The sequence below is a fragment of the Helicoverpa armigera genome, chromosome 4, assembly GCF_030705265.1.
Source record: "Helicoverpa armigera isolate CAAS_96S chromosome 4, ASM3070526v1, whole genome shotgun sequence".
Taxonomy (NCBI): Eukaryota; Metazoa; Arthropoda; class Insecta; order Lepidoptera; family Noctuidae; genus Helicoverpa; species Helicoverpa armigera.
In genome coordinates, this window is record NC_087123.1 from 6844060 (window position 1) to 6864089 (window position 20030).

The 20030-nt window shown below is 36.3% G+C and overlaps 1 protein-coding gene across 1 annotated transcript in view; it reads left to right on the forward strand.

The window, feature by feature from the left end:
• Positions 1-20030, forward strand: part of LOC110384180 (transmembrane protease serine 12) — a 47756-nt gene that overhangs the window by 6492 nt on the left and 21234 nt on the right. The window contains exons 2-7 of the mRNA XM_021345326.3: positions 11184-11292; positions 11946-12039; positions 12117-12249; positions 12746-12806; positions 13161-13267; positions 15051-15172. Coding sequence (XP_021201001.3) covers positions 11227-11292; positions 11946-12039; positions 12117-12249; positions 12746-12806; positions 13161-13267; positions 15051-15172 — 583 coding nt within the window. The 5' untranslated portion in view covers positions 11184-11226. The remainder of the gene's footprint in view (positions 1-11183; positions 11293-11945; positions 12040-12116; positions 12250-12745; positions 12807-13160; positions 13268-15050; positions 15173-20030) is intronic.

The following is a 20030-nucleotide window of genomic DNA, read 5'->3' on the forward strand; positions in this document are numbered from 1 at the left end:
GCCGTAACGACAATCGGCACAACAACAGCCGTGTCGACACTCCACATGGCGACAACCTCGTGCGCTAAGTCGAGATACTTTATTTGTTTCTCTTTCTCAGCTTTCACAAGGTTCTCGTCATGCGGAACGGCGACATCGACTATCATCGCGCGGCGCGCTAATCGATCTATCACCACAATATCAGGCTTATTGGCTACAATAGTCCTGTCAGTGATGATAGATCGATCCCAGTACAACGTGATATGGTCCTTTTCGAGAACTGGGTCGGGCGCATACCTGTAGTACGGTACCTCAAGGTCTACAAGGTTGTATTGCAGAGCAAGCTGCTGGTGGATAATCTTGGCCACTTGGTTATGTCTGTGCAAATATTCACCATTAGCCAAACGAGAACAACCAGATATAATATGTCTGATAGACTCACCCGGATGGTGACATGCCCGACATATGTCAACCGTCCCGTCTTTCACGATATATCTCCGGTAGTTATTCGTAAGGATAACTTCGTCCATAATTGCACATACAAACCCTTCGGTTTCTCCAAACAAGTCACCGAAGCGTAGCCAAGATACGGACGCATTGAAGTCTACATCGGGGCCATGAAGAGCCCCGAAGAAGCATTGTATTATTGTTATAGTTACGGTACTCTGGCTTTAAATAGAACCTTCAACTCGATAATTAGATTTACTTATGTATATTGTAAAAACCTCTGAAGCTTCTACGTTCCTCAAGGATCAGCTTGGAAACAAATTACATTAAATGAATAAAACAAACAACGCCAAAGAGTCAAACACCTTTTCTCTTATGGAAAGTGTTAAGTATGTAGACGTTTCATAATGATAATATAATTTATTAGGTCGTACCAACAAAACAAACCCTAAAATAAATTGATTGTGGATGGTAATGTATTGTTAAAGCTATTTGTTTTAATTGACGAAATTATATACTTACATAAATTAAACGCCATTACTTCCAAATAATTAATGATTTCCGCGTTTCCTCAAGGATATGAAATATCTTGAGTCTAAAAATAAATGTAAACAAGGGATCGATAAGTGTTTATTTTACTCGACAATGTTATTGTTACTTTCCCGTTGTTTTTGGTATTGCAGCCGGGGGCTGTTTGTCGCTCAACTTTGTCAAACAGCCAACAAGATTTGATGTATTAACTGATTATCTTGGTGGGATCTACTTAGTCTCCAGAGGCAGCGAGGCGAGGCGTGTGCTATGATCCATGACCAGTAGCTTGTAGGTCTGTGGGGTACACGCATAGCATAACAACATATATTACTGTTCGACAAGTGCCTCTGATTTATTGTTATAGCTTAGCATTGGCTTGTACGCCGCGCCCGATGCTTTGTCACAAAAATATACATACTTTAGATTTATAAACTTAACTGTCAGGGTCAAATATATTGTTTAACAAATGGATCTTGGTGTGCAATTTTTGCTGTGCTACTTTAGACTGAAATGAAAATTTGAAATGAGTGGTAATACTTACTGCAGCTTTAGCGCATTCCTAGTCAGCCACACTACCTTCCTAACAGGCTAATATATTCCACACAACATGAGCTATTCCTATGCTATATGACTTTCCTCAGCTTTATGAATATACCAGAGGAGAAGATTAAGTTGCAAATATTTCAGAATAAAAGTAAAACTCTGTTGAGTGCCTTCTGCGTCAATTTAGAAACCCGTAAAGTGCTTTAATATTAGACTACGAACATTTTTCTACGGGTAAGAATATTCGGATAGGTTCCATTTGTAGGTAATGTAAGTTCCACGGGCGGAAAAACAATACATGGATATAAAACCGTACGTATTCTTAAACAAATAAATAAATGGCTCATGCTCAGACAAATGATTCGATTTAGATATGTGATTTGGGGTTGCCGAGTATATGAAATGTCTTTACGATATTCCCTACCATCGATGTATAGGTATTGGAAAGATATTTTCAGTACCTATACATGATTCAACGCGGAAAAATCTTTGATATATCTGGAGTGAAATACGGCAATACCCTTTGATGTTATTGTACTATTGATTTAATAATAGAGTTCTACGAGTAACATCTGTTTTATCCGATATTGTAGGAAGGTTGCTGAACTTATGTGCGCGTGAACTTTGATTGAACGAATTTGATACGATCAAGGTGACATAGATATATTTTTAAGATAAGTACTTCCCACGTGTTTCTCAAAACAGGACACCAAACATGCGAATCCTTAGATATATATTAAAAATAAACTTCCTACTCGTATATTTAATCGGATAAGAATAGAATATTCGAATAGCCAAAAATAGCCAAAGTAGTGGTGACGTTACTAATTTAATTGTCTTTGTATTATTTCGTGTTAATCCCATTTACTTCCTCTGACATTTATCGATAACGATAGGGCGGGCGGTTTGATTCGATGCGCGAGACTGGCAGCTTTTGATTAACTAATTTGAATATCGAATCGATTCAATTAAAATAATGAAAGCAAGCAACAAACAAGAAGCAAAACCAATAAATCAAGATGACGCCTAATAAACCAGATTGTGTTTTAATTTATTTTAAATATTTGGAATTTCTGTGACTAATTTAAATAATATAACGGGGATTTAATAAATAAATTATGCGTATTAGCGATTTCGCCACACTTGTCTCACGGCTGCAATTAGTTCCACAACACATAGGGCGATTGTTTGCGCGCAGCTGGATGCCGAGTAAATGAATGGTACTTAGACGAGGACGTAGATATTCGGTAGGTTTACATCACGGCCGCCACGCCTCGTCGTAAAACAGTGATATTATGACATTACTGAACACACGCCCGCCTTGTTTATGCCAAGCCTTGTGTCAATGGAGATAAAAAATCTCATTTTACACTTCTTTAGGAACTTAATCAACAGGAATGTGTGAGAGATTTCCCAAGGCTTTTGTTTAGAACCCACAGCAATAGTTAATAGAGCTTAATTTTACGGTATACAGGTTTACTATCTCAGCAAAACCGAGTAGAGTAGTAAACTACAGATACAGCAGGAGTTACGTAAAACTTAATATTTATTACTGAAACTTAGATAATATATTCTACCGAGTGTCCGCGACTTCGTGATAGATTAGATTTTCGGAGAAGTCCTAAACCGGACTGATTTAAATAATATTCTATTAGGTAGGCTCAATATTAATAATCTTATATTCCACTAGGTATGTTCCTAGAAAAATATTTGAAATTGCCTATTTCAAGGAAATCAAAATAAACAGTACTTGGAAATCTTTTAAACGTATCTTTGTCACTTTTAAGCGTCGCATTTAATATTTACTTGTTATATTTTAAGAAAAAATATTATTACCACGCTTAGCCTCTTTAATGCTCTGATACAGAAAAGTAATAAGCGTTGTACGAGTACCCAATTATTTTTTTATTTCTCTATTACTAAATAACCAACTATATAAACGTATTAAAAAAATGCTATCTTGTTACATCAAATAAATAATAAAATTGCAATTTAAAATAGTCCAATATTTTCTTGAAGCTTAACGAAGATTGGCAATCATTTGAATAGTCATTTGTTCAAAAATGATTTAAGTACGTACACATAGTAGGATGACAGATAGCTTACTAAAGCTATCGCTGTGGGAACACAGTTTTTACGAGCTAGCGTTGAATGACGCTCGCACACCAATGACCTAACCGTGAACTCATAATGATCTGCAGCATGTTAAGTGGGAGGTTATTAAACCATCAATCATTGTAGTTGAATGACTCCAGTCAAAACTGAGCGCAGATTTTTAAAGTGAAATGAATCTCCTTTTTGTTGTGGTCGTAAATCTATTTTTAAGATACCGTTAAGATTTGTATTGCTGTAGCAATGTTTATCTGTTATCTTTGCCTGTTCTGGTTGCCGTTTGCGACTTCTGCTATATAAACTGTTTTATGTTATATTTAAAGCATTAGAATTGGATATGTTGAAGAGCTCTTTATGGCAATAGGCTATTCAATATACGAGTATCAATGACAGAATTGTCAGAACCGTCCCGTTGAACTCTATGCATATAAAATTCATAGTCGTCTTTCTCATACAAAAAGCAAAGAGTAAGTACGTGATTCGATTCTATTCAAGCTTTTATGTTACACCATATGGAGATAAATAAAAAGGATAGTATCCCTTTTTCCTAGAAAATAGGGCGTCTAGGCCATAGCTTATGATCAGTATCCATACAAACAAGTCTTTCTATTTCGATTTACACAAGATGATAATAATCAGCTGTCACCTTCAATACTTCGGTGCCTTTTACCCTCAGCTCATACTTGAAATATCACGTTCTCAGAACGAGATATAGATTTCCCTGAAAGTTTCGGGTCTCGAAGATATTTTCTGATATAAAGTTTTTTATTTGTATATTGGTACGTTTCGAGATCGTAAAATTGTCGCAACTTTACGACATGCCGAATTGGCAAAAAACTGTAGCTGCCTTAATAGTCCGTGAACATACGATGCTGAGCTATCATCAAATCCCATATTACCTACTAAAGTGTAAATAATTCTTACTCGTCATAACATTCATTGGAGCAATGAATCTGAGTCATTTTATTGCACACATTAAAATAAACAATGAACATTAAATGGGATAAGTTTTTATTGCACTGCTCTTTTAACTAGGTTTGATTGAACTGTTTGAAGCTAAAGTCATAATAATTAATAATAATATATAATATCCGAGAGCTCCAGGGAGAGTATACTGCCCCCCATCTCCGGCTTACCGGAGTGAAGCATGACGGGGGATAGGTCTCCCGCCTCTTGGCTTGCCTTCATCGGCCGGTCAGAGTGGAGTCGCTAGAGCAAGGTTAGTCCTGCTCGGAGGGTAGGTGCCTCGTGGTAAGTGGCGAGTGGACCGGTGATGCTGGACCCACAGGGAGCGCGTGATCTGCGTTTAAAGTCCGCCGAGGTATCCTCACCCTTCTCAGCCGCTCCTGTCCCTGTTGCCCTCTTGTTGCTTTTAGTAACTGATTCCCGGGGGCCCAGTAAGTGAGTTGGCGAGTCTCCACCTGCCATTTTAACATGTATTTAACACATTGTCATCGGCAGGTGCCATAGTTCCCGTAGTTTCCCCATCCCTAGTCCATTAGCATCCCTTCACAATAGCCCAAGTAGTTTTCATCCATAGTTAGCAATAGTTTAGCACAGAACCGGGGATTGTCCTTGGGTACATTTCTATAGTGTATACAGGGATAATCGTCGGTTTTGTGTCACCATTTCATTAAAGTTGTCTCAAAAGGGCTTCAGCGTGTTGGCTTCGGACCCACGTTCGCCTCCCAAAAATCCGGGACTCCAATAGTCCCGAGGTCTGGAAGAGACATACATTTATAATAATATATAATAATAATATGATGTCGGGACACCTTTCTCACACACGGTCGGTTAGCCCCATGGTAAGTTATTAATTAACTTGTGTTATGGGTGCTAACACAACTGATAAACTACATATAGCTACATATACAGGGTTATTGGTAAATCACTAACAACCTTGCAGGACCGTATTACTAAAGTCATAAACTACAACTTTTGTTCTATGACTTTTTATAAAACATAATACATTTGCCAAAAACAAACCTACAAGATTTCATTGGTCTATCTAACACATTTCAACTCTATTTTGCTATAGTGATAAGCACGCCCCTACCATTTCTTCACCAACAAAAGGCCCGATCGAGACCAGTCGAGCGATTAGTCGACCTTAGAGTGTGCGGACGAGTCGAGATTATCACACATTACAATAAATTCGTTTGGTGAAGGGTTTGCATTTTTAGAATGAATGCAAGATCTTTGTCTACCCTACGCCTCCCGCGCACTATTCTCGTACCTAGTCATACTTTTGAATTGGTAACTCGCTACGCTACGATTTCCCGCCTTTTTACGAAAAGGTCAAATAAAAAAAAATATCGTCTTCTTCACGTACTGTGTGCCTCGGTGGACGATCACTATCCCTGATGGCATGCCGGAATTGCCCGTAATCTCGTAACCGCTCGCTGTGTGGCGGCTAGCATTGTTACTCAGCTAGGTGTAGGGATGTTTGGGAATCGTATGGCGTATTGGCGACAGGCTTCCGAAACATTGTCATTACACCTAGCCAGCGTTCGCACCATTTCCGTGTACTCGACATTTGAATATCGATACGCCATACTGTAAAGATAATTACGTTCGCACCACCGAATTTCCCTACAAGGACACGTATGATGCGACGCGGGCGCATAAAACGACTGACGGCCGCTCGTAAATAGGTCAAACGCTCCCCGCCCGAGCCCCGCTCCCTGCTCCCCTCCGCTGTCTTTTGTACTACTGTTTACTGTGCTTCGCATAGACTTCGTAACTTTTAGAGCGTTCACTTGAAATATTTTAATTTTTGTGTGAAAATTTTGATGAACTAAAATTTGAGAATTATTAAAAGTCATAGAACAAAAGTTTTAGTTTATGATATTAGTAATATGGTCCTGCAAGGTTGTTAGTGATTTACCTATAACCCTGTATACATATTTATCAATACATATTGTAACACCCAGACCACGGCCAACAAGCATGCTCATCACACAAATGTCGACCGAACCGGGAATCGAACCCGGGACCTCAGGTCCGGCAGTCCGGCATGGTGACCATTGCGCCATCGAGGTCGTCTGTATAATTATATCTATATCATTCACATATTCATGTCTATCATCATCGTGATTTGAACATGAATGAATTAGAATATTTTTGTGCAGTAATGGTTGCTATAAATGGCTAGGTGTTCTATCGCAACAAATTGTGGTTTTATCATTCCTCTTTAAATCCCCCTCCAAGTTTTTAATCCGATTTACATCCAAGCTTACGAACTAAATACAAAAAGATAAAGAAATTACAATGTTACAAAAAAAAAATGCTTTAATTACATGTTTAATATTTAATCTCTGTAATGTTTTGATGATGTTTTTTAATTAAGAACAAAACTAACATTAATAAATGAAGAAGAAGTGCTTTACTTCAATAACTATGCAAACGAACAAGAATTTAAAAAAAAGAATGCTATTTTAATGAAAGGCGATCTCTAAGAAAATGAAAACTTCAGCTTTTCCGTTGGAAGTTTGTAAGTACAAAATGAATTGCAATACAAATTAGTTTCAAAATATATTGAAGTAGCTTTTCTGAATATTTTTATACCAACTTACAACCATTTTTTTTCCAACTTATATTTTATTTGATTAACATTGCTGCAATACGATTTTTACTACGAAACCCTGTATGCATGATTCGTCTTTTCACATCCAAAAGGTGATCTTTTATGTATCTGAAAATACACTGATGTTTCGGAGATTTCTTTTTTAATCGATTTCAGCTGAAACACCAATAGCTACTTCGAATTACTGCTATTTATAATAAAAATATTTTGTTAGTATTTTATAAGTCACCGGGATAGGTTAGGTATTCATAGGTCGCTTTTATAATGGCAGTCCCGAAATTGAGGTATTATTAAAAATGCTCTTGACCTATGACCATTTTCGTGTTTGCACCACTTACATTTCTAAACACAGTGATTAAATGCAAGAACCTCAATATGGTCAACAGAGCGAATTGTTAAACGCGTTTAGACACCCCATTCTCACTTGGACACTAATTGCATTGTTCGTGAATTAGTTCGACTCAGACGAACCTTATTTGAACTATCGCTGCAATAAATGCATTTTGGTCTTAAATTGTACGAGTGTTAATTTGACTGTAGTCTATTGTTCTTTTATTTTGACGATCATGGCACAAGAATAGGTTTATTATGTTCTCTATTTGAGTTATGAATTTGGGCATTCTGCAATGTAATTCGTATCTTAATACTCGCTTTCATATACATACAATACTGTATATGTATATCTTTTGACATATTTCGTCTACAGATTTCTCGGGATTGTTGATTATTTCTGACAGATTAATTATGATGTTGTGATTCCAGGTAGTTATTTTAATTAAGTGTTAACATGATTATCACATCGGCCCAAGATACAGGCTGCGCCTAGTTTGGGGACCACAGAATTGATGAAAATGTCTCACGTAGAGTATTTACAGAGTACTTACTACTTTATAATTCACTTAGCCTTAAGTAAAATCTGTAAATGTAACTGTGGATCAATAAATAAATAAAGTAAAGTTTTAAAATAAAGTTTTATTATGTGATTTAAATCTGAAATGAGGTAGACTGGATTGGACTGGAATACTAGCAGCCCTAGGTGCACGACTAAAAAAACATATATCTTCAACAGAAATATGTGTGCATCTTTTTAATAAAATGACATATAGGAACTTAAAAAGTTACTACCTAGGTACTTATTTTTAAAAAAGTTGTGAAATTCGTAACTTTATTCAGAAGGTGCATTTTTCAAACGACATAATTCCGTCTTATAGCTACTACAACTGTTCCCATTACAACTATGCAGAAAATGAAATTCTGTGAACTTTTAAGAGCACTTCACTATCATGAACAGCGTGTATAAAACCCCTCAGAATGTCTTGCATGCAGAGTTTCTTGAGGCTTTTACCGGTTAAAACATATCGTAAATCTTTCAAGTTAATTTTAATTAAAATGTTTGTATTTTATCATTATGGAGAGGACCAAAATGTTTTCTACGAGGAAGAAATTTACGCCTTCTATGTTATGTTATACTTAGGTTTGTGAACGCAGATGTATGAACCGTACTCTGATGGATCATCGCACATTCGGTAACGTTATGCATGATCTATCAAGGTAAAGGTTATACCAGACCTGTCAGGACAGACACTTCGGTGATTTATACTAAGTCAACATCACAATGGAGAGGCTGGTTTCATGATTCATGGAAATACTATTATGTTGGTCTAAGGCTAACAAGCTTGACTTGTAACTTTGAGATCTGGGTTCAATTTGTAAATCGAATTCAGTTTACTACTGAAATAAATAGAATTATAGGCATACACTAGATGAAGCCACGTCTAATAGAAGACTAATTTAATAAGCTTATGGTAAAAGTATGATTTATCACTTACAAAAATCAATCTGGGGAAGACAGTTTATAGATTGTTTTTCTGCTGATTTAGGTTTACTTAGTTCGATTTTATTGGACAATAGGTTTGATTTTACAAAGATGAATTTCGGTCGTTGGCGGTAAGAGCCAAATACAAAATAAACTACGTAATTCCAAAAGTGAAATTATTGTTGCTCTGCCATAAGCAATAATTTGAAAAATGAGGATGATTCACTATTTGACATTTTGCTTATATGAGATGTATGTTTGTATACTATAAACAATATGAGTACCAGCAACAGACCATGGTGATATTACAAAATCAAGTCGGAATAATGCAGTGTTTTAAAAGAAAAGCTTCTCAGTGAATAAAATAACATTTTCTACGCTAGTTTACATTTACATGATAAAATAAAGAATTCTTTTACTCTACAAAGCTCTTGTAGATTTAAGGAATAATTTTAAAAGCACTTATTACCAATTTAGAAGGTCTTTCTGTTTTATTTTGTCCTTGTTAGCGGCACTGCAAGCGTCATTTGTTCGCTGTTTTATTTGCAACGCCACCCAATTAAGTTTTAAAAAGAAAATACAGCTCGTGTTGTGTTCATACCTAGGTACACAGATAGTCTATCAGTGTAGCGTTGTAACAACAAGTTGAAAATACCACTGTCAGTTGAATGTTTAGTTGGCACAAAGCGAGGGATTTAAACTCTCAATGCGTATTTACGAAGTTTGTTTTTCATTTGGATTCAAAACAGTCTTCTCTGAGAAGTTACACAACCAGTCTTTCTCTTGGGGTCAATTAATTTTAAATTGATTTGTTGACAGTGACTTGGTAAACTTTTCAATTCTTTGGAAAAGGAAGTAATTTATAGGTAATATTTTCAACGTTTCTGTTTGTTTGACGTTGAAAGTCTATGTTCAACGAAAACTATGCTATGCAAAGATAGGTAAACGTTCAATTCATGCATATTTTTCCAAGTTATTTAAAGGCGCCATTGTGTTATATATCTGTATAATGCGGTACACACATAAAATTCACCGTTAGCATATTTTACCGTACATTACTTGACTGCACGAAGCAAAAAAGCGTTGACCCGTAACGGACATATATTGATGATCATTTTACGCGTTCCTTCTCGTTGCTTGTTAGGTAACCGGGATCCACTATAATCAAGACATACGACCGCCTGTTACTGAATGTAATTCAACGTAATACTTTAACGACCAAGCTAATTGGTGGTCCGTTTACCCAAACTAATTCGGTAAAAGTTTTTTAGGCGTTTATTACCATTAGTATTATAGTATTAGTTATTAGTATTAGTTTTCACTAGGTAATTCTTTCTTGTCGTTATCACTCTTGACAGAGTGGTCGTGGTCATCACTTCATAATTTTTCATTACTAAACAATGTATTACGATAAGGTATTTTGTCCTATTGATAATGTCCCTGAGATATGTTACTTATGACATTTTCAGATTAATGAAGTACATTTAATATAACACCTTACATGCACCGTTAAAATAAATTTCACGATGGTGAAGGTACCTAGTCATTGGACGTGCTCTCCGCGACCACTGCTATAATTAATTCTCGTTTCATTTTCAAAAAAGAAAATTGGGCCTACCTCTTCTTATCTGGTTATCTCTGTCGGTAGCGCAACGGTTAGAAAAACCTTTGTCAAAGTAACGTAACGTTCATGAGAGTGATTTACGGATCCCAATTTATTTACGAAAAGTAGTCCCAAAGAAATTATACCCGTTATATACTTAGCTGCCTTTTTATTTTGCACTAATTCCCGCGGTTTCATTTAAGTTCTGAGGAAACTGTTTCTTATAGACGGATAATCCTACAGAACGGCTACAAAAAGAGTTATATTTAGTCCGGGTGCCGGATAAAATACGAGACTGACAAATAACGAAGGCTTCTTTTGAAAAAAATGTTGATTGACAAAATTCAAATCAAATTAATTTTAAAAATCTACTTTTTTACAAAATATTAGTGTATTTCATTTAAAATGAAAATTTATAACGGAGGCACGTGTTTTTATTTGTTCTCTAAAAAGATGGTACTTTGGATAATTTGTCAAGAGGAAAATAACACAATTCTAAATCATTTTCCGTGACATCTCTTTGAAAAAAAGTAAATAATTCATTATGGTATTTTATTACTTTTTAGATGCCGAGTTTTGACGAAAAATTAGTGGCCAGGACTGAGGAATATGAAGTGGCTATGTCCTGTCATCATTTTTAGCATCATAGTTATAGAAACCATTCCTGGATATCACGTGAGTATAAAGGCTAGGGTTAACAATAGAAGTGGAGGATTTTTACTATCTATTTATTGTACAGAACCCTTTCTCATGTAAATTTTGCTATCGGCGATAAATTGCTTTCAAGAAACTGTCACAACTTGTATAGATAGGAAAATTCTGTGCATGACTTGGCAGAACTTTTTTCTGAATACTTCAGGAAGGTACTTAGGGATAAATGGGTAGGAAAATAGGTAAACATATACAGACTATAGGTATTTGAATGATGTAAGGATACATATTAGGTATCTATGATTCTCCAGAGGAAAATGGCACGTTTACTGTATATTAAAACCTGCAATATTGTCAATGTATTTTCATTTCCGTTGTATCGAATCGTCGAAGCGCATTATACTGCATTATTGCACATAGACACCGCAAATTTGAAAAGTTCTAGATCCATTACTAGCATTGCAACTGACAATGCATTTCCGATCACAAAAAATGTCTGGCGCTCAGCCAAATTGAAATATATACGTCTTGCTTGATTGCAGCGATTGTATAGAAACTGTGGCTTTTGAAAAGGATTGACCTAGTTATCCATGTAGTAAACTGATTGTTATCACACATCTATTATGTATTGTTGCGATATTGATATACCTTGTGAATCAGGCTTATGAATGTTACAGATTGAAAACGAGGTGACAACACACCATGAAAAAGTACTGATGACTAATACCAAGCGTAATAAAGGATCAAAATATTTCATTGAAGATGAAAAAGGTTAGTGTTTATACGAGTATGTTTGGACGTCACAATATATCATAAAAGTTATGCGATGTTCTTGTTTCCATTTTTAGGTATACGTTTAAAGCAGTCTGCATATTCTTTTTGGGGTCGGTGGAGCGCGTGCCAGGGCGGGCATAGGACCCGCCGACGACACTGCTTGCTAAGTCAAATATGCGGCGACTCGCTTCGCATAGAAATCGCAAGGTGATGTTTGAATATTTTATCGAAACGATTTCATACGTTGGGCGTGAATAAAGGAACAGAATGTTGTAATAATGTAAAAGATTTTGTGGAATAAGATTTCGTTTTACATTTTTATTGTAGGTGCAGTTTTTACTGGTTTTAGCCTAGGCTGGATCAAGTCTTTCATCGGTATAGACAAAAAACATTTGAAGAGATACTAACCACCGTTAGGCTAAGCGATGAGTCATCCTAGCATTCCTCTGAGTGTGTATAGTTTACAAATAATTATAGCCGTACAGAATTTAATGAGATAATTTAGCTTACGCATTTAAATAATTATGTTATTCTGTTTAATGTTTATATACTAAAACAAAAACTACAGATGAAAGCTTCTAAATAATTAACATTTTCACAATAATTAACGCAATACTTCGTTACGAGTTAGTAGTTCAAAAATAACTGTAGGCAGGAGTTAATCATAAAATAGCGTAGTACTAATTAAATATTTTGTTCACAGTTGTGATGAAGAATCACACCCTCTACACCGGCTGGAGGAGCAAACAGTACTAAAACATGTTGTGAGTAAACAAGTGACAATTGATTTCAAAAAGTAATTTATAAGACTGTGTACACAAAACATCAAAAAATGTCGACTTACTTGAATTTAAAACTCCATTTGTACACAATGTTTGATTGAATAATATCCTAACGTTATTACATATTAATATTCAGATGGATGAAATTTTGGCTAATGGGCATGAATCATGTTTGTTTATATAGCGTTAGATACGTAAAACAAACAGTAGATCGTTTGAAGTGGTTTGCGGAGGCGATGAATAGACTAATAAAGTATTGACTGAGTAACTACCACCTGTAGGCGGTGACGATAGATAAGATAACGTTACGGGTTGAATGTTCGATAATGTTCGCAGCAACGAAGACAGATGAGGGCTGAAGATGTGCAGAAGAGGTTCCGAGGATTCTCGCAGTGGAGCTCGTGGAGTGCTTGTTCGAGAAGATGTACTACTATGAGACGGAGGTAAGCCACTAACCACTAACTTTTATAATCTTCTTTTTGAAATATTGGCAGATGTAGATAGGTACCTGTTGGTCACAAAACCTACTCACACTCTACTCAATTTGTCAATTTTTTATGTAAACTGAAGGCTTATATAATATAACTGGGGTTTTCGTGTGCGTATTTTAAACTGAATTTCGGAATTTGACACAGAGTTAATTTACTGAATTTTGACGATAAAATCACAGAGGTTCGAATTAACAGGTCCCACATAGTTACAGTTTTCTGCGAAATTATTATGACTATGACGTATTTGTGGTCTATCAATCAGTTGGGACTCGTTAACGCGAATGAACGAACAAGCGGAACCATGGGTATTGAGTCAGTCAGTAAGAATGTATATAATTATAAAGCGCGGGATTATCTCTATTTTGAAATAAACAGAATTTATCATTAATAACATACATAATTCCAAAAACACAAAGATTTCATCAATTTAATGAAATTATATGATCCTCACATTGTATGTTTAATTAAATAAGCTGTTACTGATTGCTAATAAATAATTAAATTAGGTAACAAAAAATCTTTTGCGCCATCTATTATTGGTAAGCTAATTTCGAGTATACCCATTCAACCAAGCGCTCCTAATAATCAAGTACTTATGTCCCATACAATTTATAATAAGCTGCTTGTTCAATACCATTAAAAAATATCAGGTACGTGAAAACTGTTTAAGAAGATTTTAAAGTTTGACTCAACATTAAACAGCAAATCCGTTAATTAACGCGAAATGACAGCTTCGTTACAGATCAACATTAATCATCTTGGGCTCAGTACCGGTGATGTTTATTGAATTTCGCAAACAATTGACCAAGCTGATGACTTGTTGTATTGGACACAGATACACAATAACCGTCATCAATTATTACGTCATCAATTATTACAGGAGCGTTCTTTAAAGCAATTGAATGCAACTTTTTTTTATCATAATCTAAACATTGTTACGAACAAAATAAAAAGAAAATATATGCAATCAATAAATGAATTAGTCCAATTCTGTTAAACTGAAGCGAACGGCTGCTGAAAACTAACTTGTAATTTCATTATTCCAAAACAATACACACCGCACACACTAGACAATAAATAAATAAGGTCGGACACATGAAAGTTTTTGCATTGTTCGTACTTTTCTGATTTTTTAAAATATTTATATTATAAGAGCATTATGATACTTAGGGGCATTCCAAAGATACATGTGAAATAGGGTTTAATTTCCATAATCGATCAAATATTTTCCCTACCTATTAATTTTAACACCGCCCACACAGCACTACCCAAAAAGTAACTTCTAGCTGTGCCGATGATTGATACATTTTGTAGGTCATTAAATTCTATTGAGCTTCTTTTAATGACACAGTTTACTGTTTTCATTATATTTTATCACAGTATGAAGCAACCACGTAATCATATTGTAACGTAAATGAATTCGCGACTACAATGCCTTCATGTACGAAAAGGCCAAACATAAGTAATGAGAAAGTCCAAAAGTTATTATTAACACATTGAGCCTCAAATTAATAGCAGACGATATTAATTATATATAACGTATTACAATATGAACGTAAATTATTGTACAAACATTTGGGACGATCGTATTAATCGTCTGTCTAACTCAGCAATTCAGATGCGTATCTTAATTATTTTTTCTACTTCGGGAAGTTTCTGTTAGTAACCCAGGTATCATCATATACCTACATTGTGTATATAGGTACAAAAATGCTGAATAGCCAATGTTTTCCAGGCAGTGTTTAAAGCCGTCGCTGTGTGGCCGGCAAATCGTGAGGCAGTCAGCTTACTGCTACATGGAAGGTAGCTACTGCCATCTCTGGATACGCGCCCGCTTGCAGAGGAGAAAGGACCCAGGTGAACTAGCACATAGGTACCTAGCTAACAGTATTTATTCACATTAACCACTCTGTTCTATTCACACATATTCTATTAATACTTAATTAGTTTATATGTTACAGCCAAAGTGATTAAATATATATTATACATAATGACTGGTCATTGTATATAATACCCAAATTGACTAGACAGTGTGATAGATTAATCACTTTATCTGGATCTAATCTATAATAGCTGGTCAAAGTTAGCCAAATTAATAAATATGGTATAATCGTCTGACTACTTACTAACACTTAGAAACGGCTCAAGTTATTATCGACTCTTTATATGATAAATCATCAAATGATTCCTCCCACTGTGGGAGAGCAGCGTGAGGGACTCGGAGAGCGTGAGCGTGCAGCGTGAGGTCAGACTGTTAGTGGCTTAAACCCACGCGTTGAACAACGCGCGCCGCCGAGACGGGTCCGTGTCTCCCAGGAGACGGAAGGCCGATAAGGCACCCGAACTCATCGCACAGGCCCACGTCTACGGTGGCTGGGAGTCGTCTCTCGATCACACAGAAGGAGACGATGGCATCCCAGTACCTCTCGCCCAGGACCTTGGCTTGAACCAGGGCCGGGTGCGAGAGGTCGCCGCTGCCGACTGCCTCGACGAGGACACGGCGGTGCCCTTCCCGGGCAGGGCACACTCCGGGCCGTCGGTACAGTGGCCCGAGACACACTTCAAAGAGGGGACTTTTCGCTACTATTATGGGGCGCACTGTGCTAACTAGCCTTTTTCGAATTATATTAAGGTCAGCTACCAGGCACTTTAGTTAGTTAACATGAAATAATAATCTTTACCTACTTGTTTTATTACATTATCTAAGTCTATGGAGATATTATATAAAATTGCTAGTTAATGTGATTAATTCTGTTTCAATAATCACTTTATCCAAATTGAGTAATAAAAAAAAATAGCTAGATAATAATAGCTAGATAATATGTATAATATGCGGACTTATTACTTTGGCTGTAACATATACACCGGTGTTTTGATTAATACGCAATTATTTACCAAACTGTGTTTGGATATTCTATCGGATCGCGTTAATAATGTAAATCAAAGCTTTATTAATAATAAAAGTGGAATCCATATAGGCTTTCTAGCAATATTGGCTTAGTTTAACACTGAAATTTAATTTAATAGATGGTAAAGTAATCCCCGCGTCACTAGTTTATTACGCTTTACGCTGAATATGCTGTTGTTTATTTTTAAATTAACGTGAATTGTCAATATTGTATTTTTGCAGCAGGTTTGCAAGTTTAATGGCATTTGTAACAAATCAAACTTGTTATGTAAAGAACAGAATATCCAGTACAAGCTTGGGTAACTGGTATATAAATAAGTGGGCAATGGATAAGTAAGCTAGACGTAGGTACGCGTTTTCTCTAGCGTAGGTTGGGTAAGAATGTGGTTATAGAAATTCCTACCTAGAGGGTGTAGGCTCGCAGTGGATTGAATTGCCGAACATTAAAAGTTCAACGACCGATAGTTTAGCTAAACTAATAAAGAAATACTTGTCGGTGTGGTAAGGCGAAGAATCTTCTCGTCTTAGGGTGCTTGCATAATGACACGGGTTGCCGGTCCCGATACTGGGTACGATACTTATATGTGCGGGAATGTTTATTAATATTCCATTATTTTGGTGAAGGCTATTACTGCTTGGTTGCCCATTTATGCAGGTAATCTTGGCGAAGATGGGCGAATGTACTGTTAAAATATTAATGTCCACAATAGTTAAGTGCACAAGCATCTCAAAATTATTTATAGAGATGCATATTACCCGTAAATTACTTATAGAGATGCACTACACATTTAAACTTGATAAATATATGAAATAATATATCAAACACATAAACTCAGTACTAACTGCAGAATGAAATAAGCTCGCTAAACTCTGACAACATAAAACATTTAATATATTTAAAGAATAAAACGTTGTTAGTTTGAAAAGAGTTGCTAGAAAGGAACGATGAAAATATTTATACACAGGACACGGATTTGAAACTCGTGTAGTACTAAACTCAAACACTGAATGTCTTGTGAAAGCATTATTTATGTCTGTCCTGTATTGGGATTCTATAAAACTCGATCAACAACTCGCATTTCACTTCGATTCGTAATGTCATTTCATACTTTAGGGGAGGTAGGGGAGCGATGGGCACTTTTTCACATTTATTGCATAAAAAATCAAATTTTACAGATAATCAACTTTTATTGCCATTTCTTATGTTTGGCTAGATAAAATCAAAGAGCTATCCTAAAAATTACAATCAGTTTCAACATTACGAGATATTTAAACGGTTTAAATAAAACCGTCGACACGTCAAAATTTTGTTTAGTCTGACATGCTTTAGTTGGTACTTACGTAGTGTTTAAAGTTACTTTTTGCTTTTTATAGGGTTTATCGTTTATAACATTTTGTCATAATAATTGCGTACTTTTTGGGTCGGGGTTTTTAATTTATAATTTTATTTTATTTCATGGTTTTTAAAGGAGCTCCTTAATGTTTCCTTCTTTTATGATGGGTTCGCTAATGCGATCTCAGCCAAAGGAAGCTGTTTAACAATCCTCATGACAAACTGGCTCTGGGAGAATTGCACAGATTGAGAAACAATAAAGATGGACCTTTGTTGATCCAGGGTTATATATCATTCTAGGGTTTCATCCGCCACATCCCATTTCCAGAATTAGGTTCTCGTCAATTAGAAACATGAAGAAAACTAGTCAAGACAAATTAAACGAGCCCAAACTCGATGGGTTTACTAAAAGGCAGTTCAGGGTTACCTATCTTCGTGTCCTAACAGCAGACCAGCTCAGTGGTTCCAGAAGACATTAGTATTTCAAATTTTAGATCCCACATATGCTTGCAAGTAAACTGAGCGTGTAACATTCCTATCACACCTAACAAACGAGCTGATGACCTTGAAGACCTGAACCGATTTCCACTAAACATAGCTAAGAACACTCCCGAATGACATTCCTTTTAAACAAAAAAAACCGCATTACAATCGGATCATCCGTTTGGGAGCTACGATGCCACATACACACACACACACACAGACACGTCAAACTTATAACACCCCGTCGTTTTGCGTCGGGGTTAAAAGAATGGTTTGCGACGGGAAATTCCTAAAGATTTAATATAACGAGCAATACAAGAGGTATCAAAAGGTTAAAAATAAAATTAACAGCTGATAAATATGGAGTCCCTAGATCAAGTTGGCAACGGTACCTGAAACAAGATTCTATAAAGGATTTTTAGCGCAGATTTATAACCTCACAAATTTTCACTGAAGAAGAAGAACAAAATTTACAAATTATACATTACATGGTATGTCCAAGCCTCCCTACCATAGGGAGCATTGGACACTTTGACTTAGTTTATAAAAAAAATCGGTAAAAAACTTAAGTAAAACGGTTTTATCTTATGTGCACTGAAAACTAGAAAATAAAAATAGTTACTTACCTGTCAACCTACGTAGGTGGTCCCGGTCATATTAGACTAAAATAAAACGTGGGGCCCATAAACTATTGCTGTAGTACCTCTTCTAGAGGTATAATAGGTGTGGATTGCATCGACTTACTATAATCGTAACTGGAGATTTTGACAATCAATCATTAATAATAGAAAATACACATACCTTTCATTAGTTTCTCTTTATAACGATCCGAAACCGCAACAAAATATTTAAGTACTTTTACGAGTGTTTGTTCTTGACAACTCACAGAAATGACAGATAGTCTATGGATGAACACCGTTACCAGTCGGTAACGTAAACTACCCAATAAAAAAAAAACTATGATCAAATCAGAATAAAAGGACCCCCTTTAATCTGATTTGATCATGTCTCCAACTGCCCATCTCTCCCTACCTCCCTATAGATAGACAGATTTTGGCAGATCTGTCAAAATCTCGACTTTAATTTAGTTCAACTTGTCAACACACTCGATAGTGTAGCGCTAGTGTAGTTTGACAATGTCAATCACGAAACTTTAAGGTAGAATTCCGTGGGTCGCGATTGTCGCAGCCGCGCGCGACAAAAGTCAACCTATGAAAATGTATGGCACCGCTGTCGAGGGCCGCGACAGTCGCGCGCGGACGACGAATTTCGTGAGCCGCTGGCGGCTGTACGCTTCTCAACATGGTCTAGCGCTTAATAACATCTATAGAATTTTAGTAAAACCAGAATTAAATTGTTGACAATGCCGCGAGCAGCTTACGAAATTCGTCGGCCGCGCGCGACTGTCACGGGCCTCGGCAACGGTGCCATACATTTTCATAGGTTGACTATTGTCGCGTCCACGGAATTCTACCTTTAGATCGAAGTCGAAGTGAGAGTGATGTCGAAGTGAGTTGTGATATTTTATAGAATCGACATGCTGGACACATACAGAGATTGCTATGACTTGTATGTCCTAGAAACATGGAGTAAGGAAAAATTAGCAGAGATGTCATGGGGTAGATAGGTCAGCCTTCTATGTACACAAACTGGTTGTGACCAAAGTGATAAGTTACGGGTAAAGTAATGTAATGAGCGTTCTTCGAGGCTTCTGTCAACAATTTGTTGTATTACAAAAAATGGGTGATGTCCAAACAAGTGCGGATAGAGTAACGTTCCTCGTCCCTCGGACACCCGTATTTGCGAGCTACTTATTTTCTTAGAAGATTTTCCGTTATGACATCTCCGCCATCTTATTCTCCATGCATAGAACACAGATGTACGTAAAGTCACCAAACTAATTCGACAGGGGAATTACGACCCTCAGAGCTGAAACCTGAGGAGAAGGTAGATGTCACATGGCACATATTTAGTTCGTGAACGTGTTTTGT